This window comes from Zeus faber (genome assembly GCF_960531495.2).
Source record: "Zeus faber genome assembly, chromosome: 7".
Lineage (NCBI taxonomy): Eukaryota > Metazoa > Chordata > Actinopteri > Zeiformes > Zeidae > Zeus > Zeus faber.
In genome coordinates, this window is record NC_137203.1 from 23118053 (window position 1) to 23134983 (window position 16931).

At 44.5% G+C, this 16931-nt stretch overlaps 1 protein-coding gene across 1 annotated transcript; it reads left to right on the plus strand.

Annotated features, from left to right (window-relative positions):
- Positions 1-13939: 13939 nt before the first annotated feature.
- stc1 (stanniocalcin 1) lies at positions 13940-16665 on the plus strand (the record flags this gene model as incomplete). The annotated part of the gene is made up of 4 exons (XM_080004667.1): positions 13940-14054; positions 15338-15480; positions 15615-15826; positions 16365-16665. The coding sequence occupies 4 exons, from the start codon at positions 13940-13942 to the stop codon at positions 16663-16665; spliced, it is 771 nt and encodes a 256-aa protein (XP_079860793.1).
- Positions 16666-16931: the final 266 nt, after the last annotated feature.

Consider the following 16931-nt stretch of genomic DNA (forward strand, 5'->3'; position numbering starts at 1 on the left):
GTGTCAGTGTGTGTGTGTGTGTCTGTGCTGTATGCGTGTGTGACTGTGAGATCACAGCTGCAGTCAACAGGCAGCGAGCCCTCCCAGATCCGCAAAGACTGGTCGGGAAAAACAGCGATTGAAGTTCGGCGCAGAACACCCGCACCTGATGGCTTTATGGTGGTCAATTAATACATCGCCGCTCTGGTGCTTTCAAACGTTGTTTTTCTAAAACAAAGGGATATTGAATGAGGAACTGCAAAGAATGTTCGCAGTGAAATGTCAGGATTTGACTCCCGCGTACGCTCACCCACTATGCTACCCTTCCCCTCCCCAGTCTCTCCGGAATCTAATGACAGTGGACAGTAAGGAGCAGATTGTTTTCATACCGAATTTTCCAAAATAGGGGTAACCAAGAAAAGCTCAAACCCTCTGCCGCAGACGGTGCCCTTATATTTTTCTTCACTGCCTGCACAGGCGTAATTACATGTACGCTCCGGGGACTAAAATAAAAATACGGGAAAATCAAAGGATGAGAAATCTGTAAATAATTTGGCACCATCCTTCCGCTATCGCTGAGCGCGTGCTGACGTCTCCATGCGCCGTGTGGCGTCATCACGATGCAACAAGGCGTTGACACCGTGGAGTTTTCCGCCGCGGAGATCCCATTGATTGCGGAATTCCCGTTTTCGACCGAGATGAGAGATAAAAAAAAAAAAAGACGAGAATAACCCAGGCCGGCGGGGCCTACCTAAGCGCATCCTTTCTCCACGCATCGCCTTTTATTTTTTTATTTTTTTTTTTATATCCCTCTACCTTGTTTGTTGCCCTTTGTGGCACAGATCGAAAGTAATATCCGCCCTCCGGGGAACGGCAACAAAGGGAGAGAGAGGTTCTGACCCGTACATGCCTTGTTTGCGTTTCCCCTCGTCCGGTCGGGATCTCTTTGTGACGGATCAGTGGAAACACGACGGGCGACTCCGCCGTGAATGTCAGCTGAGCAGAAGCGGCTGCGGGGGGATATATTTAGGGGGAGTTTTGTTTCGTTTCTTTCTTTTGTTTTTTTTTGGTCAGGAGCGATGACACTGAATAGACTGGAGGGAAACGTCCGCTGGAGTCATTGTACATGTTGACATACTGATAGGACTAATCTTAGAGCGAATAATAATATGCCGTGTTTGCAGACGTTAACAGTGGGGGTGCTTAAACACGGATGCATTTCTTTCATGCTGTTTTCAACCAATAGGTTGGCTTTGAGTACATTTAGATATCCTTCCATGTAAATAATCTCAAGCTTGTCTCTTACAATTCCATTCGTTTTGTATCGCGGACGTACTGGAGGGTTGTGCCTTGTACTCCCACTGAAGTGGTAAAATATTGCACCGGTATGACCAGTCTGTATCTTTGATGTCAAGGGATGTAGTTTCAGCCGGGGAAGTTGCATTATTACATGCCACGGTGAAAGTACTGTGGAACTACCTGCACTCTGTTTTCCTTGCATTCAGCCAGTATTACCACATTGAGATTTACAGTGGCTTCTACAGTAAGACTTGTTGAGAATACGGTCACTAACATGCATGACAACTGAATGATAACCGAGTGGAGGGATGGAAAAGGAAGGAAAGTGGATGACAACCGAGTGGGAGTACACTTTACGGAAGTGATTATTCACAATGAGGTCTCCCGATTGAGGAAAAGCATTCACGAGCTCGAAACAACTCCACGACCCAAGCCTGAAGTTAGGATTTCTTCTATTTGTTTTGGTTCTCATCCAAATTTCGAACCAAAACCATACGGCACGGTCGGGAACCTCACCCGAGAGGCCAACCAAGTGCGTAACGGGGAGTATCTTGGAGACCACGGTACATTTGAACAGGTACATTCGTACGCCAGAGTCAGGGAAAACATCCCAATGATGACGCTCGCCCTGAACAACTAGAAAGGGAATAATGGCGGGTGGCCTTTGACAGAAGGGAACAAAACCAACAAACCTTTAACTAAGAGTACAGGATGAAAAGGCCTCTGACATCAGCTGGCAAACGTGAGATCCTCTTTTCATAGGACTGTGAATGGAGGTGATATCAACCGCTGACAAAAGCAGTTGTGTGTTAAATCAAATCTACTGAACAAATAAAACCGGCCGACCGATGAAAGCAATAGGATGCTTTTGGAAAAGGGACATAACGATTGCACAGTCAGCATGCCTCTTGCCAGCTTTGGACATGTATTTGCTTTCCTTACAGTTCAAAAATGAATAATAATGCCTTTATCTAGTTGATCAACCTGTGTTGACAAGTTGCTTTGCTCTCTCAGGGTTGGAAATAAAACATCCAATATACTTCGTAATCCTCCCCTGGAGCGTTTTCCCTCTTTTTTTCCAGGCACCCACACAAAAAGCGCGAGACGCTTAATCCGCCCAATTGAGTCTTCCCAAAAGTGAGAGTCAAGCCGCCAATTCACGCTGGCGTAATCACGTCAACATCCCAATATCACACGAGTGACACCGTGCAATTACATCCAACGCCTGGAGACACGGCGTAAACTTAAGTAGCGGCATTCAAAATTGAACCGTTATTACAGGAACAGCGGGGTGATGCCGTACTGCTGTTAATTAAACGTCTTCACTTATCAGCTCACGCCATGCTGAGTCAGATGCTTCCAGACATTCTGATCCTTTTGAAACACGTGCGTGCGGACCTTTGCCCCCCACGACACCCTGAGAAGAGCGCTTGGACGGCGGCCATTCTCAGCCAGGCAGCTAATTTTCCCAATGCGGTCCTTACTGCGTAACCTGTAAAGCCGTATCAGCTTAGCGCCCGCACCCGGGAGGGCCTTTTCCGTTTGGGGCGAGGCGGTTTCGGGGCGGATGGTGGAGGGGGTCGGCCCGAAGAGGGCCAGCGGAGCTCCGAGCTCCTGGCTCGCTTCCAGCTCAGAGCACGCACACCAGCCCATCTTCCAACCCCCGGGGCCTCGGCGCTGATGGCTTGGCCCTGGCTTTTCATTGTGCCATGATGCTTTCATTAAGCTCGTTTATTCCCCCCTTTTTTTCCACTGCTGGGCATCCCTCCCATCTGCCTTCGCTCTCGGTGATCGGCCGAGTAGCCGGGGCTCCATAGAACACGCGGGCTTCGTTTCAGAGAAGCTGCATGGTGCATTTACTACAAATCCCATTGCCTTCTCAATAATCCATTTGAGTAGCTGTGTGGTTAGGGTGTCTGCCATGAAACTGGAAGGCTGCGGCTCAGCATCTAGACAAAATAAACCTTCTTGCTTATTTTGCCCTCGACTCCAACATTGTAAAGGCAGGTCATGGCCACCTTAATAGCTGCAAAGAGCTCGCTGATTATGGATAATTTTTTGGGGGGGATAATTCAAATTGATTAATGGTGCAAGTGGCTGGATTAATCGTCATATGGGCATTTTAAATACGGTAACTATAACAACATTAAAATTAAGATATTTTCATGATCCAGAACCAAGTAAAATAGTTAATCTGAAATGAGAACGAGACAAAATCTAAGACAGGAAAATGGTTGAAGAATTTATTACCAAGAAATGACCCAGTGGTGGTTGTTAAAGATGATGAATTTATGACCTCCAAATTCAGTTGCCGTGGAGACAGGGTTCAACTACCTGTAAGTCTGGAGTTGAATCGTGTTTTTTTTTTTTTCTTTTTTCTTTTTCATTATCCATTCGCGGTTACATAGTTCCCCAAATTGTAATTATTTTCTTGAGTTGCTAGGGTCCTTCACGTCACTGGAGCGTTGGCTTTTTGAGCACAGCTTGAGGTTGTCATGGTACCTATGTGTGAGCTGAGGGCAGACTGGAAAACAAATAAAGATAATATCACCATTGTAAGTGGGATATTAGTAATTTGAAAATACTAACCATGTTTTTCAAGACAACATAAAGTCCTTTTATTACGGATTCTAAAAGAAGCAACACAAAGAAGAAGACTCATTTTATTGGACTTTCATACATGACCTGACCATTGCAGTTGAATCAGTTTATGCAAGTGGTACCTAAATAATAATGTGTGATGATGGGGGGTTTTTTTTTGTTTGTTTTTTTTACAAGCATCCTTGATGAGCCTTTCGGAACAGTGTCTCCAGGATCACTTCCACACGACTTGCAGCCACAAGGCCTGCGTTTATGTCATCCTTTTGAAGATCCGGTGTCTCTCATTATTCAGGACATTGCACCGGTCTGACGTTCATTTCACCCAACAAAAGCTCAGCGCTCCGGTTGGCGAAGCACAAGCTCCTCTCGCAATTCACCTGAGTTTACACATTCAAACCAAAGGGAAAGGCCTCAAATTGGCTCCGTTAATCTCTCGCTACAGTACCACACAAACCCCTTGTTTACGATAGAGCCTTGCACAGATCTACATCCAAAAGCGAAGACATTCTATAATACTTTCTGTAACTTACATCAAATGGAGCCGTAATTACTGCACACGAGGCGTGGCAGGCGTGGCTGCTGCGGGGGAACATTCTTTTAGCGCCGCTACGTTGCGATGAGCTGTTTTTGAGCGAAACGCCGTTACAGGCGGATGGAAAATGTTGCTGCGGCGAACGACAGAGGTTGTGTACAGTGCTACCCGCAAAGCAACAACTCCATAAACATCTTAGCATCTGGCTTGCGTTCCCATTGTAAGCCGTACTCAAATTCAATTACCCGGCGTGCACACTCTGAGCGATGCGGACGGGATCGTGATGGAGTGCTATGTATATAGCCCTGATTAGGGATTAGCCATTGATGTGGCCCACGCCACTAGACCATTGAGAAACACTCCGTCATTGTAAAACCAAAACCACAATAATTTTCCAAAATTCTAACTGTGTTTGGTTCTGATAATTGAAACAACGATGTACGTTAAAAACAAAAAGAAAAGTTGAATGACTAGAGGATAGGAATTAGCAGAGTGGTAAGAACAATAGCAAGGTTTTTTTTTGCTATATTTTCAGCTGTGCAGTGCTAACTAACGCGCAAATCTCTTGAGATTCACATGTGGCTACAAGTCCAGCACATAGTTCAGGTTTGCCTCCACTGACATGTGTGGGACTCCACCGGACCAGTTGGAATGCACCAAAGAGAAGACTGAATGGCAGAGCCAGTGCCGTAGCTATTTTGCCGCTCCAGGCAAACTGATTACGCATGGTGCTTGTTTCATTCCACAAGGAAATGGAGTAAAATTAAATAACCTTCATCTGAAATTAAAACACATTGTTCTGGCGCCCCAGTCGTGCCTGGGTTGGTACCGTCGGAGAGGAGAGTGTGAGAGTGCCCCCCGTCACCAGCGTGCCATAGGCACTGTCGGTACTGTCGGAGAGGTACCGATGGAGAGGCACCGTCGGAGCGGTACCAACAGTGTCCTGGTGGTTCAACCGGATAAGCGTGTGCTTCATATTGGCACTTGCAGCGACCTGAGTTCAAATCCAGCCTGTGCAGCCACTGATGATATTTGATTTCTGGGCGCAATATTGGCATCCCCCCTGAAGATGGCACCCTATAGGAAGTGCCCCCTATGGGCACAGTCACAGAAAAGGTTATTTGACCCCCTTTCCCTCCAAAAGAAACACTTCACACCGGAGGACGACTAAAGGTCCGACAGGATCTTCACTAGCTCGTAATATGTGGAGATATATGTGACAAAGGGAGACTAAAAGAGCTGCATTGTGCAAATGTATGTCTCTCCTCTCAGTATTTCACACCATTTGCATGCTGGTTGACATCGTTATCTCAGGTAACCCAGTCCAAGTCTGCATTTTTCCTTAAAATCACAACATTTCAGTGATAGCCTCCTTGTTGGAAGCACATTATGTAGAATTCAAAGCCTGTCCAACCAGTAAATCAAGAGACAAAAGTGACACTTTGACAACAAGGGCATAATTCTACTTCACAGCATTTGATAGATAATGGGATGCGCGTCCTGCCGTGGTAGTGCTCCCGGAGAGATGCGGCAGATAGGAGCTGGTTGCATGACGAGGGACTTCCATGAGGCTTAACACCATGCGGCGCACATCTGATTAAATCACAAACCGTATTAGCATGCAAATTGAAAAAGGGGGCAGTATTTCTTTTGGATTTAAGAGCCTGACACCGACTGTGACAATGCGTCGGCCTTATCACACGCACACACGTATAAATATTGTTGGATTTATGGGCGGATCTCCGTAGGCGTCACAAAGGTCATTAAATGTATAATTGGTCATATCCTTAAAATAGATTCAGACCTCACTCTGATAAACAAAATACGTGAAGAACGTTTCCATATGGGCATGCCTGCACATGTTTGTGCACACACACACACACACACGCACGCACGCACGCACACACACGCACACACGCACACATACACACACACACACACGCGCACTCGCGCACACACATACACATCCATCTGGTCGATCATTCGATTATTTACTCTCACGCCTCCAGTATTACAAAGAAAATGCCACTAAAATGATTCTGCAATTATTCAAAAATATATATAGCAATACATACACACATACACCGATCAGCCACAACATTAGAACCACCGACAGGTGAAGTGAACAACATCACCTTGCTCATCACGTTCAAATGGCGCCTGGCATATTCATCAGTAAGTGGAAGTGGAAGCAGGAAAAATGGGCAAGCGTAAGGATCTGAACAATTTTGACAAGGGCCAAATTGGGATGGCTAGACGACTGGGTTAGAGCATCTCGAAAATGATAGGTCTTGTGGGGTGTTCCCGGTATGCGGGGGTAAATACCTACCAAAAGTGGTCAAAGGAAGGACAACCGGTGAACCGGCGACAGGGTCATGGGCGCCCATGGTCTGATTGAGGGGGGGGAGTGAAGTCCAGCCCGTCTGGTCCGATCCCACAGAAGAGCTACTGTAGCACAAATTGCTGAAGCTCATGCTGCTATGATAGAAAGGTGTCATAACACACAGTGCATCACAGCTTGCTGCGTATGGGGCTGCATAGCCACAGACCGGTCAGAGTGTCCACTCTGACCCTTGTCCACCGGCGACAGCTCCTACAATGAGTGAGCATCAGAACTGGACCTTTGAGCAATGAAAGAAGGTGGCCTGGTCAGATGAATCATGTTTTCTTCTACACCATGTTGATGGGCGGGGTTAGGGTTGGATCCGATGGAGCATCTGTTGGATGTGCTGGAACAACAAGCCTGATCCTTGGGGGCCCCACCTCACAACTTACAGGACTTAATGGATCTGCTGCTTACGTCTTGGTACCAGATACCACAGGACACCTTCAGAGGTCTTGTGGAGTCCATGCCTCGAGGGGTCAGAGCTGTTTTGGCGGCACAAGGGGGACCTACACAAAATTAGTGGTAGTTTTAATGTTATGGCTGATCGGTATATATATATATAGTATATATATATATACATACTGTATATATATATATTCAATTCAAATCAAAATTATTCTTGAAAAAAATATTGTTGGATATCCTTTGATCCACAACTATGTGAAGGCATTACAATGGTAAAAGTGGAAACTGGCACCGTACAAAACCAAATAAATTGAGAATTCTTTTCTATTTTTCACAACACAAACCAAACTAACTCGGTGTGTGTTTGGTGTCGGGGGAAATGGCTGCTCGGCTCCATGTGAGATGAGACCGTCGTGCGGTTCCTGTCTCCGTGGTCCTTCGCTGACTCATGTTTGTTAAAAGGATATTTTGCCGTAGCTCATCCATCAAATTGAAATTAGTGAACGACTACGCGCGGTGATCCATCTTCAGCGCGGCCGGACGCCTCGACGTGCCAAACTGAGCCGCAGCCCGTCGGCATCGTACAGCATGCGTGGGTCAACCTCCGCTCTTTGAAGCCCCTCTTTTTTAGAGCAGTGTTTACCACCGCTGCCATCTAAAAAAAGACCCGATCACTTTAGGGGTTTTTTTTTGTTTTTTTTTTGAGACATTTAAAAAGTCGAGTAATTGAAAACACTTGTCTGTGTGAACGGATGTGGGCACCGGTCCAAAACGTATTCCTAAGATGCCTGAGCAGAGGACAGATCCAGATGGGTCCAAACTGGAACCAGATGGCTCATGCTAAAGGGGAGTGTAGCCTAGGTACCACACACTGCATACAGACCAGCTCCCCCTCAGGTGTGTGTGTGTGTGTGTGTGTGTGTGCGTGCGTGCGTGCGTGCGTGCGTGCGTGCGTGCGTGCGTGCGTGCGTGTGTGTGTGTGAATAAGCGAGGCTGAGCATCTCTGGAGATCGAAAGGCAACACTTATATATTTTCTCCATTCTTTTTTATTCATGGAGGAACCAATCCACCTGAAAACATTTTTTATCTCAAGAACCTTTCAAGGTTACTCACAATCGCCGTTGCATCAACTTAAACACAGAACGCTGCAGTCGAGGGAAATCAACCTTTTCTTCAAAGGGAACAGCTACAGTGTCCATCACTCCAAACTGTACGCTGTCATTTCAAGAGCATTTACCCCAATTTTGATCACACAATAAGGCTCCACTGTAGTTGTGGTTAAATGCTTCGAAAGAAAGAAAAGATCATTACTCATATACGCTAAACACGTCCAAGTAACACCTCAACCTGCGTGTTTCACGACTGCTTGGAGATGGCTCTAGTTTTGCGGCCGTTTCCAGCGGCATTATCGCGAGGGGATCTGGAGTATGTGCTCGTCTCTGGGAACGATATGGCACGGTTCGTGATTCACGGAGCTTTATCGAGTGCGAGAGCCTCCGGGGAACAGTGTGGGCTCCATAAGATTAAACGCAATTCAAATGTACTTCGGCATCACCGGGTGCGTGGCTCACGCGAGACAAATCTCCTCTGCTCCCATTGAAAGCAGTCTGATCTAAAAGTAAGAGACGGTTGTTGTAAAGTGAGAGGAAAACACAACTAGACTGGGAGGTGAAATGACTCGTGGACTTGAAACGTGAAACAAAGTGAAGCAGGTAGGGGATTACTGCTAGATTATTGTTTATTTTGAATCTTTCTTTTTTTTTTTTAGATAATTTTGATGTTTGATGTGCCAATGTTTTAAGGTTTATTGCATAATGACATTTTTCAATATATTTTATTATTATTACATTATTATTATTATTATTATTGCCTATTGTTTTGCTGTAACACTGCAGTTTCCCTCCAATGATGAATAAAGTATCTATTTGTCTGTCTGTCTGTCTGTCTGTCTGTCTGTCTGTCTATCTATCTATCTATCTATCTATCTATCTATCTATCTATTTATCTATCCATGGAATAAAGCATACATCAAGAACATGGAGTAACTAATCTTAACTTGAAATTCAAGAACAAATACAAATTCCTTGTTGTATGTTAGGATTTGTTGTTGTCCACTGAGCCTCAAGAAGCGCTGTGTACAGTATATTTTCATTGAGACCTCCAGATGTATAACCCTAACTGCGCTGCTCTGGTCGGACACAGATTGAGGAATGCGGATCCCCCGAGTTCTGACGTGATGTCGAAGAGATGCAGAGACATCTGTTGGAGGAGAAATGCTGTTCGTCAGGATATCGCTGAGTGTTCACACACTCCAAAAGTCAAATGCTGCCCGTTTTGCCTGTTATTAGTGAGACACTCCATCAGTGCCATGTGGTTTAAACCCCAGACATAATGGACATTTGATAGATAGTCTTCTGAGCTGTTTTCTTAATAACAATGATTAATAATGTTGCTCATGGTTTGCCCTGAAATGTACCACAAAGACCTCAGACCTCAGTCTGGTGTCTGCATATATGTATGACCATATGTGTTATGTATGTGACAAATGACCTCTTGAATCTCTCCTGATTTTTGGGTTAAAGCTGTAATATCTCGTAATTTCATCATCCAGCATTCCAACAGCCATTCTTACTTCATCAAAGCAGGAAAATGCAATCAATGTGTCCTGGTCCTGTTCATTATGGACTACTTTTCATCTGTGGGAATTAGAACAAAGACCCCATCATTCTTACCATAATAAAAAAAGCATTTAAAAATCATTTATTCATATGATGGTTATATGCATCCTGTAGTAATCGGAATTCGGGGAATTAACTATGGGTCACCATGTATGTGCAAAACATGTAGGCCCATCTGGAAGTGAGTTGTGAAATGATAAACTCATTGAATAATGAGCAGGACCCTCGATTTTATACAAATCTAGTGACGGACCCTGTTTGATAAGATTTTGTCTCTGGGACCCCAATCTAAGGAGTTTTTTATTGATAGATAGGATTTAGTCCAAACTTCCACACCTGTCTGTACTGCAGTTGGGTAGATAACGGTGAAACTAGGATTACAAAGAGCCATTACTGTAAATTCTATAACAGTGAAGATGTACTATGAATCATTTTGAAAATCATTGGAACCTCTTAAAGGACCCCTGGGCGGTCCCCGGACCCCACGTTGAGAACCGTTGGAGTAGACCATTGCAGGCTCCTGCTCTGCAAGACATTTGTCCTCTCACTGAACTCGTCTCTCTCCCTCCGACACTTTTTTCCGTACGATGCTCGTTCCTCACCAACATACGATGAATCATCGTCTTCAACTCGACAAAGGAATTCATTATCCTGCTGTCTGGGGAAAAATCCAGATATAGTTTCCTCATGTTTATAGTATGGCAAGGTTCCAGAAGGAAGAGGCTAAATTGCAAGTGAGACTGACTGAGTCCCAAACTCGTGGAAACTCATGGAAGCACATAAAAAAAACACCAAATGCTAGACTGAAACAATATTGTTTTTGTTGTTTTTGACTGTTTTCTGGATTGACAGGCTAGAATACGAGAGAATGGAAAAATGAAAAAGTTGCAGAATTCAACCTTTTTGTGATTATTCAATACACAGACCCTGCAGAATGAGAAGGGGTCTCGTAAACTCCCAATGGGGCAAATAGGCAAAAAGATTATAGGCAAGAAAGGGAAGGAAGCATGATGTGGAAAGAGGAAAGCAACAATTAAAAATACAGTAGCAGCATTACATTTTTACATTACAGACAGATTGAAGAGAACCAGTGATTAGAAAAATAAATTGTAAAATGGAACTAAGAGGTATCAGTGCACTCCAATAAAGTTTTAAGTGCAAACATGTGGTGGATAGTTTGGTCTTAAATTGTGAGCATGAACTTCAGTTAGAAACAGGAGAACCAAGAATGCTAATGGTGAGATCAAGGCCATGTGGCCAGCACCAAAGATTAGTAGAGCACAGGCTCCAAAATGGGGAATTTGCTCTTTCAAAATACACACAAGAGGTATCTATTCAAAATGAATGCGAAAAAAGAGAAAAGAAAAAACAATCTTCAGCCCGCCTCACATCGAATGTGTAATTATATGCAACGGTTGGATCCTCCCCCTAGTGGCCGCCGGATTATCTGTGTCTGAGTTTCACATCGCAAAATATGTTTGCAAACTGCGAATAAAAATTATAAATTTACACAATAAACTTACATAAAAATTGATTTATTGATAGTGAATGTGGTGACATACAATGTTAACGTGGAAATTCTGCACCGCAGCGCATCACAGGAATCCGACTTTCCATAAGAATGAATGGACACATGTTCTTGTAGTTTGTCATTTTAGGTGTGAAGCGGCATTTTAACGATATGGTGACTTATTTCTTGCAGGCAGTACATACCTAAACCTCAGTGTGTAATAACTGTTCTCTGCAGAATTTTCAGAGCGTTTACCAAAAGGAGCCCCTTTGTTTCCCCTCCATCACGTAAACTGCTTTCCGATCGATCGACTCTGTGGCGTCTGGACAATAAAGCCATTTTTATAGTCCAGAATTTGTCTGTGGAGACTTTATAGACAACATGTGTAATGGCTGGGAGTTGTGTTAGATAATAAGGTGTGACGCAGACCTACATAGCTGGGATGATGCTGCAAATACTTATTTTTTCCCCTTCGATGCGGGAAAGGTATCACAGACAGATGTGTCAATCAAAGCTTTTCAGTAACATCCATTCACCCTCATTCATATAAAAAGTAGATTATTGCGTCATAAGAAAGATTTTAAACAGGATAATGGAGAAAAAAAGAACATCTATTCTTGAGTTGCAATATTCACACACGAAGGGATCTTTTATTCTATGGATTTGCTAATGTTTGATCTGATCAAAAATCTCTCTTTATTCTAATACATCTGATGAGCTGGAAACACTGTTGCTAAGGATATTGATCCATGTCAGAATTTCAATGAATGAGTAAAAAGCGATATTATATAAACTTCAACATACGTTTTTCTTTTCTCAGTACATGCTCTTTCTTCATCTCTCGTTCATTCATGTTGATGTTGGCTGATCATACATGTTGATACTTTTACATTTAATATCACGCAGCCCGCTGTAGTTTTGACTTCTGCTTCCACCAGAGAGCTCTCTTCACATGGTATTTCTATCTCTACTTCAGCGGAGGATACGAGCACTCGTTCCACCGCTCTGAACCCTGGCACGTGCAGCCGCAGGTTGCTTGACAGGGAGCCAACACTTTACAGGCTCGACAATCAACAGCTTAGAGAACAGCATGATTGCTATTCACTGACAATATGTCAACACGGCACAGGTGATTCCCTTGGCTATAGGAACAATGGTGTCATTATTACGTGCGGTGCAGCAAAATGCCAGAGCGATAAAAGACACGCCATTTGAATATTCTGGGTGGACATTTGGCAAGGACCTTAGTATGACAGTATGACAAAGTGCGTACTGAATTTGAATAAAATACACATTGGTCAGAGCACAATGAGTTGCATTAAATTAAGGCAGGGCCTAGCTGCCAATCAGCAAGCCCACGGGCAAAACCAAGGTATCATTGGCACGGTACCGCCTAGTAACATCCAAATACCGAAATAAATAAAAACAAATGCAAAGTGTAACGCATGACCCTTGTCTAACCCCTGCACCGGTCTGGCAACCCATTGCAGGGTGTCTCCCTGCCTCGAGACCAGATCAACTGGGATAGGCTTCAACAAGCAGGGTGGCTCAACCTGTATCATATGCAAAAAAAAGTTATACACAATCCAGTTACATTCATAACTGTCAATAACAAGCTCAATATAATCTGTGCAATGAACAATAATGTGCGACGTCCAATTAAAGCCACTGCAGCCACAAGAGAAGCAAATTTTGTACAAAAAGTGTTAACATAAAATGATCAATAAAAACTAAATATATATATATATATATACATAAATAAATACAATCATAATTTATTATTATTATTTATAATAATACAGTTAATCGTCTATGTTTTTTTGTTGTTATCAAAACAGTATAAAACTACTGCAACCACAAGTATACAGAGAGGGGAAGTGAATTTGTTGCAAAATGTGTAACACAACGTTATGAAGAAAAACATTATGAATAACAAAATATACAATATATGTTTTTATTACAATAAACTCGGTATACATAGGCTATAGAGACAAATCCAACGTTTGTGATGGTGGTATAGGTTGTTGTTTTTTTTTTTGTATAGATGGATAGAATCGTTTAAAGGAAATAGTTACTTATTTCCCATAAACCTCCATCTTCATCCCACTGTACAGATCGAGCTCGGTCAATTAGCAGCGGCGCGCAGCGCGGTGCTGAACGCCGCCCCCCGATTGGTCCGCGCGGGGAGCGGCGCTCCGATATAAACCCGCGCGGAGCAGGAGATCCGCGCTATCTGTCATCCGAGCGCACGGGAGAGAGCGGGGGAGTCCGACGTGGAGGGAATAGGGTAGATGGTAGCCAGCTGACATTCACCCCCCCCCCCAAACAGAAGCTCCGGAGCGTCCCCCTTGTCCTTTATGAATTTGCCAGCCTGCCAGGGGGGATCTCTTTCCGTCTAGTACCGTGTGCGGTGTGTGTGTGTGCAGTGTGTGTGTGTGTGTGTGTGTGTGTGTGTGCGTGTGTGTGTGTGTGTGTGTGTGTGTGTGTGTGTGTGCGCGCGTGTGTGTGTGTGCGTGTGTGCGTGTGTGTGTGTGTGTGTGAGGGGACCATGCCTCTGAGGACCGCACTTTTCCTTCTCATGGTGCTCAACGCATCTGCACATGAACTGGATCAGAACGAGTCCTACGCGCCCCGGAGAGCGCGCTTCTCCGCCAGCAGCCCTGGTAAGTACCAGCACTCACACGCACACAGCTCTGCAAATACAACTCTCTCGTTTGGGGCTTTCAGAGCTTTTTAAAGATACATTTTTTTTGTAATTCGGCCCATGCAGCCTTTTACGGTGTGTTTGATGCTCGGATTGCGCTCCTGGAGCACCGTGGGAGCTGTGTTGCACCGGCAACAGATGATCTGACACCTGCAGCAGGCTGTGTCATGCTGGGGGTGCAAAACCATGCTCTCTCTCTCCTTCTCTCCCTCCCTCTCTCTCTCTCTCTCTCTCTCTCTCGCTCTCTCTCTCTCTCGCTCTCTCGCTCTCTTTTTTTTTTTACCGGTTTCTCAATCCCTGCATCCAAGTCCCACACTTCAGGCTTTCTCTGCACTGTGGGCTTGTTGGATCTCCTTCTCTCCTCCTACAGTAATGGTATAGGAAATTGTGATATCTGCTGTCATAATTGCATAATCAGATGAAGGCCTGTCCCTCAGTGTAGCAGGTGCTCGGACCTAATTTATTTTTATTTTTACCATTTTTACCATTTTTCCCAATTTGCACACTTTCACTCCGTCAAATTCATAGCCGTTTCATAGCATCTGCTTTTGCCTGTCTGTTTCTCTCCCCAGCACAAGAAAAGTAATCAATCTCTCTTTTGTATGTGAACTGTAATGCATCCCCTTTGGAGAGATTTGAGGGTTTTTTTCTGAGCAGTTTTGGTAAGGTGTAGGTTGGGATTTTGTTGCCACATTGATTTTTCATAGGTTTTTGTTGAGGTTAATGTGCGTGTGTGGGAGTGTTTTGTTAAAAGTACAGGATTACAAATGTGTCCAATAATCCAGTGTTGTATGATGCAGCTAAAATTAACCTGCACTATGTTTCAGTGTGACTATATCTTTTTACTTTGTTGAGCATTATACAGACGCTGGGTAGTACTCCACAGTGTCAGCTCAAGACTAACGCCATGCATGGATGTATGCACAATCCTAGTTAAATATTTAACAATTATGTCTTGTTGTAAGAGTATTGGAAACATATGGACTGTGGCTATAGTGTGAGATATATAAAAATACTTTTTTATGCTGGGAGACCAAAATCCAGTGAAATCGCTGCTTTCCTGAAGTGTGAGACTGTATGTCTTTGCTGCAAATACCCAAAGAAAGAACATTCTGCTTTGGTTGCCTGGTTGTTGAGTTGAAGCCCTGGTTACACTTATGTAATGAGCTCCATGAGTGGCTAATAGTTCCCAGTGAAGACGATGCTAGTTCTCCTGCTGATGGTTGGTTCTCTGTCCCACAGCAGATGTGGCGCGCTGTCTCAACAGTGCCCTCCAAGTGGGCTGTGGAGCCTTTGCCTGCCTGGAGAACTCGACGTGTGACACAGATGGCATGCATGACATCTGCAAGTCTTTCTTATACAGTGCTGCTAAATTTGACACTCAGGTATAGTTTCTTTGTTTTTTTAAGATATGTAACATTTGATCTGTTTTTCTTTCTGCACGTACACACTGCATGAGGTTGTGGCTGAGTAAATGCTTGAGTAAAAATGTGTGAAAGAAATTAATTATTCTCTGTAGGGTAAAGCATTTGTGAAGGAGAGCCTTAAGTGCATTGCCAACGGCATCACCTCCAAGGCATTCCCCACCATCCGACGCTGCTCCACCTTCCAAAGAATGATTTCTGAGGTCCAGGAGGAGTGCTACAGCAAGCTGAATATCTGCACTGTTGCCCGCTCTAACCCAGATGCTATTGGTGAAGTGGCACAGCTACCAAGTCACTTCCCCAATAGGTGAGCCCCTCGACCACCTCCTCACCAACCTTCACGTCGATATACGATTGCCTCACTTTAAAACAAATAGGGAAGATCTGTCAACCTCTTCCACACACTGGTCACAATGTTGACTTCTGACAAATCTCTGGTTCCAATGTGTTGGTTATCGAACCACGTGCTGCACTCGAAGCTGCTTCTTTGACAATGCCAGGTTTGAAAAGCGAAGAACTTCTATGTGTAACATGAACAGAAAAACGGCAATCGCACCATTTAAATGATAACACCCTGAGTTTGGGATGTGCTCTGTCGCTCTGCTATTTTAAAATAGGAAGAAATGTTGCCTGGCAGTTGGTACAAAGGGAGGGGAGGCTAGAGCACAGAGCTTGTTAGTGCAACTCTCACATTCATTCCATCAGACCACACAGAAACTATGCATATCAAAATATTGATGGGAGAATGGAACTGCTAGAAGAACCAGAAATGTGTCATCTCCACCAAAATGACTATTTAATAGGGAGGCATCTGAGAGACATCTTTGTGGCCCATTGTGTTTTAGGTTCTATGGAAAGCTGCTGCAGAGCCTGATGGACTGCGACGAGGACACGGTGGGCCGCGTCAGGGCCAGCATGGTGTCGCGGCTCGGCCCCGAGATGAGCATGCTTATCCAGCTGCTGCAGAACAAGCCCTGCCCATCCGCCGCTGCGGCTGCAGCTGCCGCCGTTCCAACCGGAGCCGAGGACCGTGGGAGCTGGCGCTGGTCCCCGGGTCCCCACATGTACAAGATCCCGCCTAATCTGCGAAACAGAGACTCTGCCAGTCATTTTGGCAAGAAGCGCTCTGCCAGTGACAGCTCCTAACTCCCACTCAGATGCAGAAACTCCACACGCTCCTTGAAAAATCACGAAAAAGCAAAACTCCGCTCCGTCCTGCTAGGGGTGACAAAAATCCATTCCTCCACTAGACTGGACGTTAAAGAAATGTGTACCTCTAGGAAACTCCAGTTGTGTCAAGTCGATATCAAAGTTTGATTGTTGTTGTATTGTATATTCTACACTTTAGGCGCCATTGACTGTTTTCAAACCTTTTTTCGCTCGCGGCGAGTGTTGAACATGTGGCTGTTGCA